The sequence below is a fragment of the Phycodurus eques genome, chromosome 16 (assembly GCF_024500275.1).
Source record: "Phycodurus eques isolate BA_2022a chromosome 16, UOR_Pequ_1.1, whole genome shotgun sequence".
In the NCBI taxonomy this organism is placed as follows: domain Eukaryota; kingdom Metazoa; phylum Chordata; class Actinopteri; order Syngnathiformes; family Syngnathidae; genus Phycodurus; species Phycodurus eques.
The window spans coordinates 14,901,034-14,922,792 of record NC_084540.1 but is presented as its reverse complement, the minus strand read 5'-3'; the positions used below and the strand labels follow the sequence as shown (position 1 = coordinate 14,922,792).

Sequence of the window (21,759 nt, the reverse complement as noted above, 5' to 3'; positions counted from 1 at the left end):
AATAAATTGTCACAGAGAACGCTGTTATATCCAGTTTAGTCATGGGGTACATGTTACCATCCATGATTGTAGTTTTACTTGATTTGTTTTAATCCCTCATAAGTAAAAACAGATTTTAAGCCTTATTTTTTGTTTACAATTAACAACTACATGATGTACAGTAGTGGCTTTAGGTAAGGGTGACTCGATTTACGAGTTTTTCGAGATACGAGCCGTTGCTCGGATGACTTTTTGCTTTGACTTGCGACCAAAAATTTGAGACACAAGCGCTGTATGGTGGCAGTGAACTCAACTGAACTCACTTCACAACAAACAGCACTTTGGCAGGTCGTAAACAATTCTTCCAAAAAAGACTTCAAGTTGTTCATTACCACTCCCAGTTAAAGTTTACTGTCAAAGTAAACAAAATTATGTACCTTTCAGCATTAATGGTGCCTGAAGTGTTCCTGCGCCCATGTGGTGATATCCTTTACACATTGATGTTGGTTTTTGATGCAGTGCCGCCTGAGGGATCGAAGGTCACGGGCATTCAATGTTGGTTTTCGGCCTTGCCGCTTACATGCAGTGATTTCTCCAGATTCTCTGAACCTTTTGATGATATTATGGACCGTAGATGATGAAATCCCTAAATTCCTTGCAATTGTACGTTGAGCAACAGTGTCCGTAAACTATTTTCTCACGCACTTGTTCACAAAGAGGTGAACCTCGCCCCATCTTTGCTTGTGAATGACTGAGCAATTCACGGAAGTTCCTTTGATACCCACTCATGGCACCCACCTGTTCCCAATTAGCCTGTTCACGTGTGGGATGTTCCAAACAGGTGTCAACTTTCTCATTTTTGCCACCTGTCCCAGCTTTTTTGGAACGTGTTGCAGCCATAAAATTCCGAGTTAATGATTATTTGCTAAAAACAATAAAGTTTATCAGTTTGAACATTAAATATCTTGTCTTTGTAGTGTATTCAATGAAATATAGGTTGAACCTGATTTGCAAATTATTGTATTCTGTTTTTATTTATGTTTAACGTCTCAACTTCATTGGAATTGGGGTTGTATTTTCTTTGCTGAATTTTTTTATAAAATTGTAGGCCAAGCTACCCTGCCACCCCACAAAAAAACAAAACAAAACAAAACCCACAAAGCTGCTGGGCTTTCCGTTTACCTGATGCAGTTAACATAATTTTTTTTCCATGCCTTCTTTTGAAAAACAGGATCTTTGCATGCAGTGTAAAGATATCTGATAACCCAGTAAGAAGACATCTGGCTTCTATTGATTTCTTTTGTCGCTCCAGCTGTCACTTATCTCTTTTCTCTGAGTTGACCTCTTTCCTCCTTGCTTGTTTTCCCCCTCAGACCGCCAGGGAGACTTGCTGGTTCAGGGATAGGAAATTCCATTGGAGCTGTATTTTTGTTGTGGGTGACGAGGCTATAACACAAATGTTCAGTGTCAGAGGAGATCCAATACAAGAGCTGTATTACAAACAACTGCTGAAAATACTGTTTTGATTGACACTGTCAGAGAGGTACACTTCACAATACGTAGTGTAACAGTGGAGGGCAGGGTATTAGGTACTTGGGCTCTCAGTGGGGACTTACTTGACTTATTCCACCTCTTAATACCACCACTGTAACATTGCAGTTATAGAAAACATCAATAGTATGAAAAATGCAACATAAGTGCATCAAACTGAACCACGTACATCATCTGGAGCAGTTAAAAAAAATCAATATTTATCCAATAAAATGACAAAGATTTGTTTACTAAAATACATCATACTCACCAGAGATGCTGATTATTAAATGTACTAATGTGTGCTGATGTTTTGCTAGTCAAACCAATCAGATGATGTAAAAATGCTGACCAGCCAGCTGGTCCTGTGAGGCGAATTTGAAATCTGATTAGTTAAAGAAACATTCCATTGCTACTATTTAACACTAATAGAAGCAGTGCAGCCAAGAGGCAATAATTTCATGTAACAAATATTAAAAGTCAGGTAATAAATGTAGGTTGGTACTTCTGATCATAGTTTAGGCCAGCAGAGAAGGCCTTACAAAGGGTTTCTAAACTGTTCATAAATGTTAGTAATGCCCTTATAAGCTAGTTATAATTCATTAATGCACACTTAGAAAGGCTTGTGATACAACAATATATGCTGGCTCACTATTTATCATCATATCTATTTATAAAGCTACACTTTGTTTTTATTGATTTTGTCAAAGAGGAAGAAGTATGTTTAATCATCTTTTTTTTTATCAATGAAAAACAAGTGTTAACATACTGTTTGAGTTCTACCTGGCAAGTGGGTCAAAATATAAATACTGTATATTTCACCAACTTTACAGAATAATTTCACAAATGTCAAATACCGATAATGTTCGCTTTTCTCATTAATCTCCTCCATGTACTGTCAATACTGTGTATCAAAAACAACAAATGGTTTACAAACACATAACTAACTCATCAAAAACCAACGGGTAACCTATTTTTAAAGTGGTACTAGTCCACTGCATCATGCTGAGAACAGTTCCTAATATATTGGCTACCTTATGGCTCAGAGGGTCAAAAATATCAGAAGCTCCTTTCAGCATTATGCAGTGCAGTTCTACATCACTGCAAAATAATATTTAGCGTCATGGAAGGGGGGAATAATGGTGTTGATGTTATCAAACTGCCATCTGAAAACAGAAGTCTGAACTGAACATGCAGCAAGATTTCTATTGTACAGGTATGAGAGAAGTATTTGTTTATTTTTCATATGCAGGGAATCCTTGATCGTTTTCTTGTTTCGTAAGTATAATATAGCAAGGGTAAAACTATTTAAAAGAGCTATAGTGAGTCAAACATAAAAGTGAGGCAAAGATGGAAACATTTGCAGTAGATCCATCAGAAGTATGTCCTCAACTATTGATCTTTTCATCATTTTCATATGGCGAACCCACAAGGAAGGAGGAGGAGGTATTTTCCCGTAAGTAAAGCCGATGATAGCCTTCATCTGCCGTCTCCGTCCTTATCAGTGTTATCAGGTTGCGTTACACTCAGCAGCAACGATAAGTTTCCTCGTCCGTGACACCAGTTGTACGGCTGCAGCAGGGAGGCAGCAGCGGAGTTCACACATTGGATAAACATACATACATAACATAACATGGAAGCCAAAATACCCAGAGAAAACCCATGCAAGCCTGAGGAAAACATGCAAACTCCACACAGCAAGGCTTGGGCCGAGATTCTAACTCTCGCCCTCATCCGTGCACACGCATGATGCAAAGCAGTGTTTAACCTTGCTCTCCAGCTGTGTTTAAATACACACGTACAAACATACAGACGAACACACACACACTGCGTCTACAAGGCTGTCGGCGTGTTGTTTCAGTCGTCACACAGCGGACTCACCACAGTTAGCACAACAGCAGGCAAACGTGTCATTATATCACATTCATGGTCACACAGTCTGTGGGATAAGCACGGCGCTCGACTCGTGCCTTTTGTTGTTGCTGTTGTTTACAATTACAATACATAAACTGTAAACTATTCTCATATAGAAAAGAGTAATTCAAGAGAAGAGAAACAAGAGAAACTAAAGCATACATTAAATTAAACTAAGTATGTTTGAACGGTTCATGCTATTTTTCATTGAATCGTGTTGTGTGTGTTCATAAGTATATTGCAGTTGAAAAAAATGGTAAATAATGAATCAGAATAATTCCAGGTATTAAGTGGTGGATTACAGTAGTGATTAGCACGTCTGCCTCTCAGTCCTGGGGTTCTGGGTCCGAATCTCGACTCTGGCCTTCCTGTGTGGAGTTTGCATGTTCTTTGCTTGCTCCAGCTTCCTCCCACATTTTGAAAACATGCGTGTTGGGTTGGGCCTCACACATCGGATCAAAAATGTCGTATCACGTTTGCTTTTTCAACAAAAACAAATGTTTTCAGGTATGAAGGGAGAGCCAGCCGGCAGCTGCCAAGCCGTACCAATACAGTATTTAGAGTATAAATAGATTGTGTTTTACAATAAAATGTAACAAAATTTAGAATTTGATCTGTAGCTGTGGCTGAAAAGCAAAGCGTGGTGACTGATGAGTCTGTCGCCGATATATTCGAGTGCAGTCAAAGAAAATGGCTGTCATTGGCAAAAGCTGCTCAAATACCTATGCCCTTCTTTATCCCGGATCCCGAGGCGTTCCCAGGCCAGCCGAGCGACATCGTCTTTCCAGCGTGTCCTGGGTCGTCCCCGGGGTCGTGTCCGGAACACTTCACCAGGGATGCGTCCGGGAGGCATCCGAATCAGATGCCCCAGCCACCTCATCTGGATCCACTCAACGTGGAGGAAGCAGCGGCTCTACTCTGAGCCCCTCCCGGATGACCGAGCTTCTCACCCTATATCCAAGGGAGAGCCCGGACACCCTGCGGAGGAAACTTATTTCGGCCGCTTGTATCCGGGATTATGTTCTTTCAGTCACGACCCACAGCTCGTGACCATAGGTGAGGGTAGGAACGTAGCTCGACCGGTAAATCGAGAGCTTCGCCTTTCGGCTTATCTCCTTCTTTACCACAACAGACCGATACAAAGTCTGCATCACTGCAGATGCTGCAACGATCTGCCTATCGATCTCCCGTTCCATTCTTCCCTCACTCGTGAACAAGACTCCAAGATACTTGAACTCCTCCACTTGGGGCAGGATCTCATCCCCGACCCGGAGAGGGCACGCCACCCTTTTCCGACTGAGGACCATGGTCTCAGATTTGGAGGTTCTGATTCTCACCCCAGCCGCTTCACACTCGGCTGCGAACTGCTCCAGTGAGAATTGGAGATCACGACTTGATGAAGCGAACAGAACCACATCATCTGCAGAAAGCAGAGATGCAATACTGAGGCCATCAAACCCCCACTACACCTCAGCTGCGCCAGTTTGAGCTACCAAAATGAAATTACATCATATGATGAAAAAAATAACTTGTAAGGGATGCATTAAATAAATGATATGCAGCATCCGCGGGAACTTGTTTTTTTCTGGTATTCTAGCTACAAAAGCCACTCAAGGACTGATAGTTACCATATTACCTCAGGCCCTGACTTGCGTGTCGACTGATACTGTGTGGGAATACAGTAAAGCTTTGGATCAGGAAGGAAATATAGTGCATGAACAATAGTGGCTTTATTATAATTATACAGTTGAACCTCCTAAATCCAACGCCCCAACAGTGGTATAATTTCAAACATTTTCTAGAAAAGTATAACTCAGTCTTGCAATATGTCAGACCTCAGCTCTGTTAACACTTAAAGCAATAACTCCATGTGCTTTTATGACATTTATTTGAATGGTACGGTACAAATCTTTGCTGTAAACACACCAGATTTAGTCAAATGCTAATTTTCATATTGTTGTTGTTGGGCGGAATCGTCGCATCTCCAAAATGAAAACTTTTCAGGAAAAAATACATAAATAAATGAATTCCACCATCTTGCTTGAGTTACCAAACACTGCATTGTTCAAGTTGGTATTATACCTTATATTGCTATCATATATTGTTACACACCAACATCAACACAATACCACCCAAAAATCATGTTCAATCGTTAATTTAAGAAGATACAAATTGCTAATTTATTAGGCTGTCATTGATTAAAATGGTACGGACAAGTCGGCGCCGCCAGCTGTGCAGATCAAACTGCGCCTCAAATCAGTCAAAATGCCTTTAATACTTCACAAAATAAAACGACTGTGGTAACATCATCTTCCCAAACTCTATTGTAAATTTGTAAGCCATGAGTGATGAAGTTAATAAAATGCTGCGTTGACTAAGCAGTGTACTTGGCGTAAATTAATCTGGAGGCAATTTACCTTGGGGGTTGACCGCTTCCTTCTTCAACAAAGCATGACAGATATCCATCCATCCATCCATCCATTTTCTGAGCCGATTCTCCTCACGAGGGTCATGGGCGTACTGGAGCCTATCCCAGCTATCAACGGGCAGGAGGCGGGGCACACCCTGGACTGGTTGCCAGCCAATCGCAGGGCACATACAAACAAACAACCATTCGCACTCACATTCACACCTACGGGCAATTTTAGTTGTTAATTAACCTACCATGCATGTTTTTGGGAAGTAGGAGGAAACCGGAGTGCCCGGAGAAAACCCACGCAGGCACGGGGAGAACATGCAAACCGGGGATTGAACCCCGCTCCTCAGAAATGTGAGGCAGACGCTCTAACCAGTCGTTCACCGTGCCGCCGACAGATATCCGTTTTTAACAAAATAGGCTTACTCAGCAAGACTTTCAATCTTGAGGCAACATAATGCCACATGGCACCCCCAGAGTGAGGGAAGAGGCAGAATTTTACGACACTTCTCAGACAGTGCAAGTGTTCAAGAAAGTTAATAGTTGCTCTCAAGCTATTTTTAGCGCTTTAAATTGCTTAATAACGTGTAAAAATAGCAAACGGTGTGGTGACATCCGACAGACCAATAGTAACGATTTTTCAAAAATATTAAATCGACCATATTTGGACATGCGAATATATTTTGGTCCCATACGAAATTAGTACAATGTTGAAGTCAACCATCACAGAACTGTGTTGTGTGAGGTTCAATTATAAATCTGTTTTGGCATCAATGTGACATATTTGGTTGATGGTCAACTTCATCATGTAGGAAATTCTGATTAGTAATTCAAGTGAAACTAAGTACCGAGGGATTATAATGAGCATTGTACAAAGTACATTTGGGTACAGATAACGCCGCTGATTCACACGGCGTATTTCGCATTGCACCGAGTGAATACTGTGAGCCAGCTGCTTCTCTGTTGACTCAGTCGCTTACTACCATCAGCCACAGAAGCGCTGTGAAAACAGCAAGTATTGCCGGAAGAACATCTTCTCCCGTGTTGGTGCCTATCTTATAAGCGAGCCAGATGCCTGCGTAGGCTGAGTATTTATTTGGGACAGAGACTTATTGCTGCATGGCCTGTAGCTGCTGTGGTCTGGGCCGTAGCGGAGGTGAGCCAGGTGTCACCCTCACATCTGTCATGAAGCAAACGGTGGCCACAGAGAGATCGCTCTTTCAACAACTCAGTGGATTTGTTGTTGTGCTTAGCAGAAAATAGCGACGCTGTCAGAGAATTATTAATTTCACAGTAGGTTTGTTATTGTGGCTTTAGCAGTGGTGTGGAAACGTACTGCAGTATGGCAATCTGTTTGAGAATTTATTCGATATCCCACTAGTGCATTGAATTGTCCATATGCTACAGTAATATGCTCTTTGCTTTCACTAGCAAGACAATTCAGCACCCTAGTACAATGACTACAACACACTAGAAGAACAACTGCATGCTACTAGTGAGACAAAACTTTACAATTGTTGACAACTGTGTACTGCTAGTGTTATTAGTAACATTATACAATTCTATTAAATAACATTTAGTGCTTCACTAGCAGTACTAGTGGCATGCAGATGTCAACTAGTGCAGTTTTACCTCACTAGTAACCTGTAGTTGTTCTACACAGAAATATTATATAGTAGTGGAAAAAATAGACATAGTCAGTAGTGCGTCCTAGTTAGGGCTGTACGATATTATGTACCCAGTAGTCACAGCACAGGATCTGCTGCTATGTTAGTGTGCTGTCATATACAGAGAATCCACTGTAATATCAAAGTGACCAGCAGAGGGACTGTTTGAACATGCGCAAAGATTAAAATATTGTACACCTGCTATATTTCCTATTTTGCTCTTCAGGATGAAACTAGGCAGGCACGCGGAAGCTGCATGAGTACGCGAGGTGCGTTCAGGGACACTGCGTACATTGGAGTGAATATGTTCTTGTGTAATACAGTACATAATTGTAAAACGGGATTACTAGGAAAATTATTATTTGTATCAAAAAGCATTAGTTAAAATACTGTACGATCACACTATGATATATGAAATTTATTTTGTTTTGTAATATAATAGATACATTATTTTGTTTATATCGTCAGCCAGAGCTGCAAGGAATGCAAAGTTATCAATGTCCTTTCTCCATCAATCATGCCATACCGTGTTAAGTGTTTTTGTTTGCACATTAAGGACAAAAGTCCTGTTTTCGTTTAATTCCCCATTAAAAAAAACAAAACAAAAAACACAACAAAAAAAAACATTCAAGCAACACGTTATTCCTCACGTTTCTTTTTAGATTGTAGGGTGAAAGCTGCAGCTGGCTACTAGTGTGGACTGAATGGTTGGCAATAATGGGGAAATGAGATGCCAGTATTTTGAGCGTAGTAGCCATCAGCAACATATTGAAAAAAAAAAAGAACTATGAACTTGTTTGTTTTGGGACCGGTGAACTTAGTTCAAAATTTAGAATTATGAACAATGAACTGAACTAGTTCATTTTTAGAACGGTGAACCGAACTTTGAACTATTTTGCGTAAAAAACTAACTTCTTTTTAACAATGATCCTGTCTTATTTCACATCGCCATACATATCGCACGTTTAAAAAAAATCGCAATGTCATTTTTTTCCAATATCATGCAGCCCTAGTCCTAGTTGTTCTACTAGTGTGCTGAATGTTGTTAAATATTGTAACCAATATATTACACACACAACTCTCAGTATGATGCAGTGTATGCCTTCACTGCTGAAAAACTGCTTAACCACAATAATAAATATATTGCTGAATTTATGCCCCTCATTAAAAAAACAAGTACTGGTATTATGTAATTAGATTGAGTAGGTGAATCAAGTGATTATATTTAGACATTAAACAAATAATCTGAACAAACACATACATCATACACATAATAGATACCTCATCTCACATATGTATCGGTAGATGCGACACGCCCATTTAGAGTTCCGTGCCGGCGAAGCGAGAGAAGTGAAAGAAAGAAAACCAAAAGACCAACCATACCAGTACATTGTGCTGCATACGGTTGCGTAAAACGGCGTACAATTACGCCAAAGGAACGGAGTCCCTTTCACATGAAAAAATATATTTGGATATATTCTTTGATTTTTTTCAAATGCTGTTTATTGATAGCATAGGCATTGACAAAACAGTTATCGTCATGAAAATCGATTGAGAAACAAGCAAGTTACGACTTAATTTCAATGTTGCCTTCTATGGAAACGTCGACATTTCCAACATGGCCGCTATATAAGCACGTTGATTAGCCGGGCTGCTTCGTTGCGCTGGCGTATCTACGCAATCTTATATATGGGCCTTATGAGCAGACACTACTGTTTACTATTATTTTGAATAACAAACTTTATTCAAATGAACAATTTGGGTTACAGGAGGCGCACGAGGCGATGTCTGCGCATGCGCCAATTTAACAGGTGTTCTTAACGTCTGCCCCCACCAAGATTTTGATGTCGATGTAAATTCTCCCCGTAAAATACTGCGTCTTTAATTGGTTCTTGAGCTGGAGTTCGAACCGGCAGTTTGACGACTACATTTGTTTGTTTCATTTTTTTTTGACGAATGTGAACGTTATTTTTCAGCGTGTGTTTTTCTTGGATTTTACCAGCGCAATGCTATCGAGCTATGTGAAACGAGTCAAGTCAGGTGAGGTTAGCGTGTGTAAACTCATACAAAAATTAAACGTTTGTTGAAACGGTGGATTGCCGCCGTGACTAATAAAAACAAAACCAAAGCAAAAAAACATGCATAGCTATGTGGAGGTGTTTAGTGCAAATGTTTATTTTTCACGCACACTTCTCTTGTTCTTAGCATCTTTACTCCCGTTTGTGGTTAGATGGTTTGTAGTTGCGTAAGCAACTTTAGTTCCTCTGGATAGAATGAACCTCTGAAGGAGCTTCCAAAAAGGAATGCGTGTTTCTCCCAAAAATGACACCACACACTGAAGGATTATCCCCTCTCTTTGTTGGAAGGCCTTAAATACAAGCGTTTCCGGCCCTGCCTAACTTGTCATTTTTAGATCATGTTTGCTTTGCTTTGTTTAGCTTTTTTTTTTTTGCATACTTCTGCAAGGATGGGTTCAGAGTGAGTAAAGCCAATTTCAGTCTTTTGTTTCATGCCTAACCAGAAATATTTTGTTTTACAGCTCTGAAACGGTCATTTGAAGTGGAGGACACTGATTCATCCACGCACCCCTCACCTCTGTCCCGTCGGACCACCAACCCTCTCCGCTCATCCCTCTCCTCGACGTCCAGCCAGAGGAGTTATGACCTGAGCTCCCGCAACTCCGACTCCTCCAATCCACGTTCCCCAAAAACCGGCATGAGGCGCATTGAGTTATCAGGGGGTCGCAACCCCGACGCGGCTTCTTCTCGCCGCACTGAAATCTCCATTGAGGTCTCCTCCAAGCAGATTGATAACTCACCCAGTGCTGGCATCACCCGCTTTGGTCTTAAGAGACCTGAGGTGAGCATGGGTAGTCGGAGCACCCCACCTGACAGCTCTCCTAATCCCATCTCCAGTTCCACAAGCAGGCGGGCAGAACTTAGCATGGCACGGCTGAATGAGCCACCCGCACCCCCAAGGAGGACGGACGCCCAGCACTCGTCCACGCCCGTCTCTAGAATTCCTGAGCCACCTCAGAGAAGAGCGGAGCCCCCGTCATCCTCTCTCAGTCCGGTCGAGGTGGCCCGGAGGCCTGAAATTCCGAGCTTCAGACAACCAGATGGTTTCGTGCCAGCCGCTGCAGTGGAGAACAACAACAACAACCACCACCACCACCTGCCACCTGCTGCCCCCAGTGCACCTCTGCCATGTCTGGCTGACAGTAGGGTGGAGTGGGTGCCGCCCACTGTCACAGAGACACCCACGGCTCGACCCACAGACCGTAAGTAACTAATAAGCACTTTTTTTTTTTTTTTTTTTTGTCACAGAGACACCCACGGCTCGACCCACAGACCGTAAGTAACTAATAAGCACTTTTATATTCCCCGACACATGAGAACCTACAAAGTCTGACTGAAGTTTCCCATTGATATGAGTTATATTTGGAGTTCTTTGTCTCAGCCTGGAAACTGGCACCATCATTTAACCTTTATTAACTATATAAACAATAACATTTAACGTATCGCTGGCATCGGACGTAATCCTCGCATCTCAGATTGTTTAATAATTTGTAAAAATAACAGTATAATAATAATACAAATATATAGTATAACCATATTAAATTGACCAAATTCTGAAATGGGAAGCTGTTTTAAAACATATACAATAAAAAAAAAAAAAAAAGTAAAATAACTGAAAAATGAGGCCAGCATAAAGTTTATTCCTAATTTTTTTAAAGAATGTCTTCTTGAATTGACCTGCCATGTGACAGGATGTCTGTTGTCCTACCAAGACTGACCTAAGCGAGGCAAAGTAGAAATAGAAGCTAAGTTTACTGTTATCTGGAAACTAGATTGATTAGAGTTTGTGACAAGGCCAAACTCCCTGATTGTGAATATTGATTAGAGTTTGTGACTAGGCCAAACTCCCTGATTGTGACATCAAATTGAACAATCGCAAATATTGATCATGTTGTCAGGCTGACCGTTTTTTGAGCGAATCTGGGTGGAAAAATCAGTCTTAAAATACCACACACCGCAGGATACTCTGCCAGGATAATCTTTTAATCGGGCCTTTGCTGCATTGATTGCTCAAATTTGGTCCGATTGTCAGTACGTGTGTAGCCCTCTTCATGTAGCAGTCTTCATTCCGTGCTCCTCGTCAAACAGCAAACGGGCTTAAATGCACAAATATAGTTGCAGAATATCCAGATCACAGTCCTTGGTACACAAAAAGTTGGTCATGCAGTATTGACTCTGGCTGAGAGGCTTGATAGGAAAATTGTAAGGTTCAAAGCACTGGATGTTAGTGTCCACTTATTCAGTTAAATAAGCAATGTAGTGTCATATGGACATTTTAACATTTTTATTTTGTATGCAGAGTAAGAAAGGAGGGCTGTGAGTGCAAAAGTAGGTCACGGGGGTGATGATGAGAATCACAGGTTCTGGTTCCACAACAGCAGGGAATTAAGAAAATAAATATTTAAGACAAGGACTACTGCAGTTTCAGGATTAATGAATGGGTTATGGATTATTATTATGGATTTTTAGGGTATATTTCGATGATTTTACATTAAATGATCACAGTTCTGACCAATCACCAAGTTTTTCATTGTTACTGCCACTTAGGATAACATTTCCTCTATAATCTATAAATAATGGAGATTGGAAACTACTTAATTCACTTCACTTCAACAGTGATTATCAAAGTGTGTACTACTCGTATCACAAGTGGTACATGGGCTCTCACATGGTACATGGGCTCTCTGGTATACAAAATAATCTCTGAATCAAAATGTGCATAATATAACAGCGGCTTTAACTTTCTTTTTCTTTCTTTTTATCCAGTACAGTCTTACATGCAGCTCAGTTGTATTTAACTTAATTATGATACATTTGCATGTAATCTGCATGTAATGTAATTTAATTAAGTAAAAATTTTTTAACAATTTGTGCAAAATGTTAATTGAATAAAGTAGTTTTTCATTTCCTTTCAGCACAGTGCTCATGTTCAAGTTGTGAGTAATGATATAGTGTCTAACAGTAATCTTGAAAATTAAAGTGTTTGATGAACACTAGGACTACCACACTACAGTACAGTACACACTACAGTACAGTATTCCAGTGTTGGTCATTATGGTGGTACTTGGAGAGCAAAATGTTTTCTGATGTGGTACTTAGTCATTCTCAAACTTCTTGCACTATCTACAATCTAAATCCACAATACTGTAGTTAAAGTGATTGTGGTGACCCTATCAGCTGTCTTTTAGCACCACCATCTGGACAAAATGCACACATTTATGATGTATCTTATGTTGCTGACAGGTAGTCACCACAATTCGTTGTCGTGAGTGTTGCGACTATGTATGTATTGGGGTTTAACAAATACAAGCCTCAAGTTCAACAAATACAAACATAAACCCATTACTTTATTAATACATATTGGTTGTGTTCATTAAGGGTTTGGGATAGAGATTTTGCTCCTATTTGTGCTGTTTCAATTCCATTTCTGTATTTGAATGACTCATCTTTGTGCAGCTATCTGGAGATAGCGGTAACAGACTGGTTGTGTTGTAACCAGGCCCAAGCGGCCAGGAGGTGATACATTCCAAATCTGGAAGCCATAAAACATTCTCAACGCCTCCAGTTTACACTGTTAGGCAGTGTTTCTGACCACCTATTAAGCAAATAGGATGGCAGAGATGCCCTAGCCTATAAATACACCAGGGAAGGAAAATAAAAAGATAGTAGACTCCAGCTCATATTACTCCCTGTTTGGTTGTGCATGTGGAGGGAAATAAAGGAGGTAGTCATAGAAGGGAATAGGAAACTGGGTAAAGCATGTGAGAAAGTGTGTGTGTTATTGTTATGTAAGTAGAAAACAAAATAGGACAGCCCACTCAAACCTCAGTCCAGACCTGCCTTTTTAGTAAAAAAATCAACATAGCATCGACTGCATTTTTTTCAGCAAGTCCACATTACTCACTTATCTTACTACATTGTTATTCTTTATAATTTAATAGTAGTCCACAATGTTCGCTCTATTGAGTTAATCCAAGTTGTAATTGCATCAAAAAGGAGGCGGGTGGGCATCTGCAAAGTTGTGAAGAGTAATAGTGTTGGTTATATTTGGCTTTAATCCCACTTGAAATATGAAGCAAAAAGGGGGTATTTGTGGTGATAGTAATAATTAAACCATACAGACGTTTCATTATTGACACACGTCAAAGACGCGGTGTCATCTTTAGTAGACGTCTCCGTGAAATTATGTTATCGAGGAAGAATCGTCTGAAGTTCCCCAAATATTTCTACCGCCTCGCTCCTTTGTCAATCTCGTCTCCTCGATGGAATTTCTGGTGGGTGGAGCTAGCATGTAAACAGAGAAATGAGGACCCAAGAAGTTGCAAATACCAAAAAACATAGGAAAAGCCTACTAGAACAGCTGGATTTTTATTTGGGGTCAATCAGAGGTAGTTTAAAGAAAACGTTTGAATACGATTGGCTAGTTTTGAATGCAGCCACCAAGAGGGTCCAGACTACATTTTTTCAATTTGTTCTTCCCCTCTTGAAAAGATTTAAATTCCCCCCCCAGTTGTGTTGTGCAGGTTTTAGGTCAAATGGTGAATGAAGTTGTTAAATTATTTATTTTGGTCTAATTTTTTCATATCACAAAAACCTGCCATTTGAACAGGAGTGTGTAGACCTTTTTATATCTCCGGTTCTTGAGGGGTGTGAACTCAGTGACACTTGCACAATGAGTTTCTATTTATACAATGGCAATGTTTGATATGTCTTGACTTGCATACCAAGATAAAAGTGGGCAGCAACCCTTGCACACAAATAGATTCATAAATACACAACAATGACAAACAACCTGTGTGGACTGCTTCCAAAGAGTGACTTTTGACATGTACTCTATCTTGTGTTACTACTTTACATGTGTTCCAGTATCATTCTATGATACAGAATACCTAAACATAGTTATCCAAATCCTTCATTCTAAGATAGTAAGTAACGCACCAGTGCTGCCTGACATACATGTACTTCTGAGTTTCACTTGTTCATTGAATGAATGAACAAAAATAAAGCCCATCCATCCATTTTCCCTAGCGCTTATCCTGACTAAGGTTACGGGCGTGCAAGAGCGTATCCCACCTGACTCTGGGCGAGAGGCAGGGTACACCGAACTGGTCGCCAGCCAATCGCAGGGCACATATAAACAAACAAACCAATCACATTCAGACCTACGGGCAATTTTTAGTCTTCAATTAACCTACCATGCGTGTTTTTGGGATGTGGGAAGAAACCGGAGTACCCGAGAAAACCCACGCAGGTACGGGGAGAACATGCAAACTCCACACAGGCGGGGCTGGATTTGAACCCGGGTCCTCAGAACTGTGAGGCAGATGTGCTAACCAGTTGGCCCACCGTGCCACCCTGTTTACACAATCTCTATTGCAAAAAAAAAAAAAACCTGTTTTTCTAGCCATATGAACAGATACAGCATCTGGCCTTTCATAAACTGTAGGTTCTTCCAGCTAAATTAATGATGACTCATTGTCTCATGACTTGTTGGGTCTTGTGCTAGCTTATCCAGTATTTTTTCTTTTTTTTTTTTCCTTTTTCATTGAAAGGCTCCATCTGTGTTAAAGAAAAATACAAGCCTGTCACAAGGGATGGGAATGGTCTCGCTAATAAATCATTTGTTTGCCATGCAAAATAATATACATGCTGCTTGAGCAAAGCTCCTTGGTTTTTCACACTGATTAGGATCAAACGCACGCAATTACTGCTCTGACTAATCATTTACTTTCACTTATTAATGACCAATACCAGCAATTGAAGAATAAAACACTAAAAATGAAAACCTGGTCTGTAATTTATCAATTTGGTTCGGTGTCATGGGGCTATCAGTAGTGAGTTGATGCAGTTTGATTGTACACGGTCAAAGCATGACATGAAACCTGAGACTTACAGTATGTCCACGTGGCACACAACTATACAGTGCAAACAATGACGGCCACCCGGAATGCTCACTTGTGCTTTCTCACACACGGCGTAAACATCATTTGCGCCGCACGTCACGTATTTGAGGTATACATGTACAGTGGGCCCCCACTATTTGTGGGTGATCGGGGCCGGTCCCTATCTGCCGCAAGTAGCAAAAATTCACCCATTCTAATTGCCATGAAAATACCAACAACAATTTTTTTTTTTAAAAAGCGTGAATACACAGGAAAATCCCGCCGGTATATGCACAACCTACTTCTGCATTCGCCAATACGGGTAAAAGCACTTCCTCCTTGCTTTGGTGAATGGTAAAGGGGACTGTGACAAAGCACCCGCGGGCACCCAGCAATGGCCATAACGCTCATGGAAAGTGGATTAGCGTAAACAGTTACCAAGTAAACAAACGCAGTCTCCGTTTCATCGGATGTCACGTCCATAATTAAGACAAAGGCTCAGGAGGGCAAGAAATCAAGTGGATATTTATATTTTACAATACAATGCCATTTTTCTTGATTATAAATTTTACATTTGACAAAACCAGTGTTTTTGTTTGTTTGTGGGGCTGGAACAAATTACAGTCATGGCATTTCCATTTATTTCGCTGGAGAAAGTTGATTTGAGATAGGAGTGAAATTTGTAATACAATGCACCACTATCTGATTCAGACTTCTGTTGACCAATCATTTAGAATCAGAATCAGAAGGATATTTAGGTTCACATTCAGTGGTGTGGCCAACCTTCGCCTGTATTAAATAAGTTCAAACTCACAATTTATTTAATTTTTTTTTAATGTTCTTTTTAAAATTGTACAATTACATCAATACAAATGCACAAAGTGATTACAAATACATGCCAGAAAAAGAGTGCTATAAGAGCAAGGTAGCTAGTGGCAAGATAGTGGTGTCACATGCCAAAGGCAATTTGGCTACGTTCACACATGATTCCCATTTCGGATTTTTTGTTAAATCCGATCTTTTCTTGTAGTCATTCACATTACAAAAACAAATATGACTTGTACTGTGAATGGAATGTCTCCGTGAAGTGACACGCATGCACACAAAACAGGTGTTGCGCAGTCATGTTGCGCAACTCCTGACTGGTCCCCCCATATACAGTATTTCAGTTCTAAAGTGTCTTCTTTTCGCCTGATTTTTTTCTTCTTCATCTTTGTCAGCAATTGCTTGTCGCATGTGTCTGTTTTGTTGAACAATTGTGATAGTTTATCACCTTTTGATGACATGTCAGATGAAGGAATTTTACTGTTCACATGAACATGAAAAATCAGGTACGTGTCACATTGGGCAAAAAAATCTGAATTGAACTGCAGTGTGAATATAGTCTTTGAGGAGCTTGGTGCCTTGCTCAAGAGCACCTTCACTGCTCAGTAAGAATAGTCCAAGTTTTTTTTTAATTTTAATGTTTTATTTTTTTTTTTTTTATTTCCCCAAACTCCCCCCAGCCAAGGAATCAAACTTTAAATGATGTACAGTAGTTTTTTTTTTTTTTAGCAATTGTCTTAGCAACTTATTGATGCAAATAGATAGTGTTCACATCAACTGATAGAATTGTATTGTGATTTAATGCAGTTTTCTGACTTTCATGAAATATTTGGAATTTGTGATCACCTCCAGCTTGTTGTGTGAGCCAAAACAATGTCATTCTTGAGAATGAATCTTGCTTGGACTCCTGGGGCGACCGCCATGCCTGAGTGGTACTCATAAACATCATGAATGGGGTCAAGAGTGGACGTCGGTTTAAATTTTGTGGCCCACTGCCATTGCCACCATTTATATTCTTGAGTGGGTTTATTTACATTGTTGTAGAACCCGACCCATGATCTCTTAAACTCTGACTTCCAATCTCTAAATGACTTGTTCACAAATAAGCGAGCACAAGCCTTTCCGTCCTTCACAAATAGTTGTAGGCTTGCGTTGTAGCCATGTACTCTAACTTTTTCTGGATTTCTAAACTCAACTCCTCTGCATATCTCCTCAGCCGCTACTGTCCAGAAACAGTACTTTTTCCTCGTCTTATGGAGCCGAGCCTGGAGGCCAACATTCAGGAGTACAGAGGTGTCGACATGGCCATTATCTCTATCAATCACTTTAGAATACAATGCTTTCTCATCATTATTGTCCTTATACAGTACCACCATGACACGTTGCTTTAGGCGGTCTTCAGGAACACACTGCCAAAGAATCCCAGCTCTTCCATTCGTTCCAGTTGTCACTTCAAGTTGAATATGGTCCTGAACAAATAGTTCACGCAAGCTTTGTGGAGCATCATGATGTGTTTCTCTGTAGTCTTGAAGGTTGATGACTGAATGAGGCTGTGTGTTTCTTTTTTCTGCAGGGCGAGGTTTGTTGTGTTGGTAGTATTTTTCCTCCAAGACAATAAACATCAGCAGTCCAATGCAAGCAAGTTCACGCCATGTGATTTTGAGGAACCTTAACTGTGAATCGTTTATGTTGCTTCCAAAGTCTTCTCTGAGCTCCATCAATGAGTTGCTTTGGTTTTCTTCCACTGAAAACTCTCTGATTTGCCTTAGGAGGTTGGTTGTGATCTGGTATGTATAGACAGGATCGTAACGTGTCCCCTCATTTGAGTTTTCATAATGCTGCGTGATGTAGACTTCATCTATTGTCTCGCTAGCTTGCCGTCCTGTGTTGTGCTCCCTCACTCGGAATATGATCCGGTCCCGGTTTCTTCCCCTAGATTCCTCACTTGGTGGATGGAGGACATAATTGGGAAGCTGTGTTTGGCCTTGGTAGACATTACCAACGGTGTAGTAGCGACATCTACTATTTCCTTGAGGCAGCGGGTTCAACAGCCTCTCATAGTTTCCATAGTGATGTGAGCCATATGCTCCAAGGTTTGGGTCAAAAGTCAGTCGTATGACATCGTTGTTGTCAATGTCAATCGTGTTTGCAAACCAGTGGAGCAGCAGTAGGCTGTGTTTGGGCACAGCTCGGCCAAAGTCGACTTTTTTCAAATCGTTGATGGAGTTTAGCTTCTTGATGGCGCAGACGCAGGTGAGAGAGAGAAGCAGAGCAGCATAGCAAAGCACAAGTCCTCCCGACATCATCCTGTATGGGTGTTTTAAACATTATTGCTTGAATATTTCTCACATGCTTTACAATGACAAGTCGTTCAATTCTATTTTCTTTTGATTTTATTTTTTATTTAACATTTATTTATCCAGGTAAGACAATTGAGAACAGATTCTCATTTGCAATTCTGATCTGGCTGCAGACAGCAGAGTAAAGCAAAGCAAAATAAAAACTAATGCAAGTAGCTACAATAAATGAGTAAATGCATACAGCGGCTGAAATAAGTTTAACGTAACCATTTTTCTCACTAAATATATTTCCAAAGGTGCTATTGACATGGAATTTTCATCAGATGTTGGGAACAACCCAAGTCATCCATACATGCAAAGAAAGTAGACCAAATAATTTCAGAAATTAAGTTGTGTGTAATAATGTGAAATGACACAGGGAAAAGGTATTGAACACGAAGAAAGGAAGGTGCAAAAAGGCACGGAAAGCCAAGAAAATGCCTAAAATCTATCAATAATCAAACAGCAATCCAGCCCCTTGTCAGTGCCAATGACTATCAGCTGGTTCAGTCCTAATTGATGGCCTACAAAAAGGTCTCATTGCCAAGGTGTGAGTCAAGACGCATCGTTTGTTGGGTAAGAGCGAAGAGCTGTCTCAAGACCATTGCAAAGTAATTGTTGCAAAACATAACAATGGCATTGGTTACAGGCGCATATCTGAGCTTCTGAACATTCCAGTGAGCATGGTTGGGGCCATAATACGTAACTGGAAAGCCAATCATACCACCATAGATTTGCCTCGATCAGGTGCTCCTCGCAAGATTTGTGAAAGAGTGTAAAGAATAATCAGAAGAGTAGTCCAAGAGCCATGGACCACCTGTGGAGAGCTTCAAAAAGACCTGTTGTCACAAGGAAAACAGTGAGTAATGCACTCCACCTCCATACAGGAGGAGTCTTGAACCTGTCATTGCAAACAAAGGCTTTTGTACAAAGTATTCAACAAATACCAGTTGGTGTGTTCAATACTTTTTTTCCTGTGCCATTTCACATTATTACACACAACTTAATTTCTGAGCTTATTTGTTCTACTTTCTTTGTATGTATGGGTTACTTGGGTTGTTCCCAACATCTTGTGAAATTTTCAGGTCAATAGCGCCTTTGGAAATTATTTAGTGAGGACAATGTTGATGAGTTAAATACTTAGTTCAGCCGCTGTATAACACACTGTGCAAGTGATAGTGACATACTTACATAATACATCATAGCATATGATGAATAAAAGGTTCATAACAGGCTAAGGTTTTATGACACTTGCTAAAAAAAAAAAAAGGGCAAATATAAACTTGAAAGTCTAAACTCAAATTATAATTATTAGCCTTAGCTAGCAAATAACTAAGCTTTTCCAAGTTAGATGCCAAAGAGTACAATCTTGCCTGTAATTGCCACATAAAACAGCTCAGACAATGTAATCTGAACCTCTGTCGTTAAAAAATGAATTGCAACTGAGTGTTCTAAAGGAGAGAATATTGCTGTAGTTGTCAGTAATCTTCATTTAAAAAGAAGGCAAAGACAAATGGCTGGCTCTTACCTTCAGTAGTTGGCTTTCCTCGGTTCTGAGCTGTGTTTGCCTGCGAGGAGCCTTTATACTTCCTGAGTTACTGTTACAGTAGAAATGAAACTGGGCAATGGGCCACGAAACACTTTTACTTTCACTTTTCATTCAAACGAGATGGAACGCTAGCGATATTGCATACTGATGTCCATAGTTGCGACTATGATGTCGGGGTGTTGTGCACTTTGTACTCTGCACTGTGGAATGAGCAAACAAGGCAAGTGGCCGGTTAAATATCAACAGTTATTCTTATGTCGTATCAATAAATCCTCAGTACTTTGCTGTCATGACTGTGAAAAAGGTTTTTAAATGTATTGATGTGAGGTATTTGTTTGTGAATGACCGATCAAGTGACTGAGCGAATGAGAGAGAGAGAGAGAGAGAGAGTGAGAGTGAGAGTGAAAGTGGGTGACCAAAAGAGACTTGTTTTTTTTGGTCTGGTTATTTATGATTGTATTATTGTTATTTTGTTTTGTGTACATCACATTGTACAGTTTGTTGTACATGTCTTTATATGTATTTACTTTTATTTTGCCTCGTTTTACTCTGCTGTCTGATGCCAGGTCAGCATTGCAAAAGAGAATCTCTTATTTGCCTTACCTGAATAAATGTTGAATAAATAAAATACTGGTAACTGAGGGAAAATAGGAGAGTAGGAGTGTGGTTCCTGTTATTGATAGTGATGGGCACCACTGAGACCCCCATCAAATGTTGTTACCTTTTTAAATAATTATCACTGCAATAGAAATCATGATTCCAAATTAGCTTTAAATTGTATTAAATTGTTGTAATCCCTCTAGCAGCCAGCGGGAGATACTGTTGCACAGGTAAGCAACCACCTGGGATATATTAAAACATTGGCGCTTGTGCAGTTTATTGTCAGTGCAGCATTTAAAACCGTTGTAGTTTAGTTAGTAACCTTCTTAAAAAATGTCTTTTTACACCAACATGATACACATGACCTCAGTATGGGAATCTCCTTTTTAGGAGGTGGGAAGCTTCGTTCTAGTCATCTGGTAATGACACTACATTAACTAGTGTCATTACCAGATTTACAGCAAACTTGGCCTGTTTGCTGTAAATTGTCTAAATCTAGGAAGTAGATCTGCTTTTCTCTTAGAACTGGACTTGTGTCATACATATACGAACACACAACTACAATCACACAGAGACTACATACATATCCTAATGTCCTGCACAGTCTCTTTCGGGTCCCCTTTGGGTACAGCACGCACATGAACATTAGTTTTTTTTTTTTTCCCCGTGGTCACCTCCCACATCTTTCACATGGGCAACACAAAAGTATCTCATGATATACTGTATGGTATTCTGCATCTTGTTCTCTTGGTGCTTATTTTAAATTCTTTACCACACTGTGCTCATGTACAATTTAGTGAAACTTAGACATTGGGTACACCAACTCAAGCCTTACCTTAATTAGTGCGCCAAGATATCTTCAAATTTGTGCTCTCACTCGATATGATCCATTCACCTCACTCTTTTCCTATAGGCGACAGACCAGCCATTAGTGTACTGTTCTGTAATACAAAGGAAGCATCAGGCCCACGTGTCATTAA

General features: G+C 40.2%; 2 protein-coding genes across 9 annotated transcripts in view; one reads left to right on the top strand and one right to left on the bottom strand.

Annotated features, from left to right (window-relative positions):
- The window catches only part of LOC133414529 (septin-9-like), a 78,949-nt gene that overhangs the window by 34,353 nt on the left and 22,837 nt on the right, over nt 1-21,759 (top strand). For 5 of the 8 annotated variants that reach the window (XR_009770041.1, XM_061699946.1, XM_061699947.1 and 2 more), the window contains one exon: nt 10,046-10,786. The exons of 1 other annotated variant lie outside the window; for it this stretch is intronic. Coding sequence is in view for 4 of the 7 variants with exons in the window: in XM_061699946.1 (XP_061555930.1) it covers nt 10,046-10,786 (741 nt within the window). In the remaining 3 variants the exon portion in view is untranslated. Of the gene's footprint in view, nt 1-10,045; nt 10,787-10,831; nt 10,860-19,358; nt 19,490-21,759 lie in introns of those variants that run through there. 2 more of the 8 variants (XM_061699952.1, XM_061699954.1) reach the window with 2 other exon arrangements.
- LOC133414531 (uncharacterized) lies at nt 16,283-20,281 on the bottom strand. The gene is made up of 2 exons (XM_061699955.1): nt 20,159-20,281; nt 16,283-18,598 (listed from the first exon to the last, which is right to left on the bottom strand). Exon 2 carries the CDS (start codon nt 18,595-18,597, stop codon nt 17,134-17,136), a length of 1,464 nt encoding a protein of 487 aa, XP_061555939.1. The 5' UTR covers nt 18,598; nt 20,159-20,281; the 3' UTR covers nt 16,283-17,133.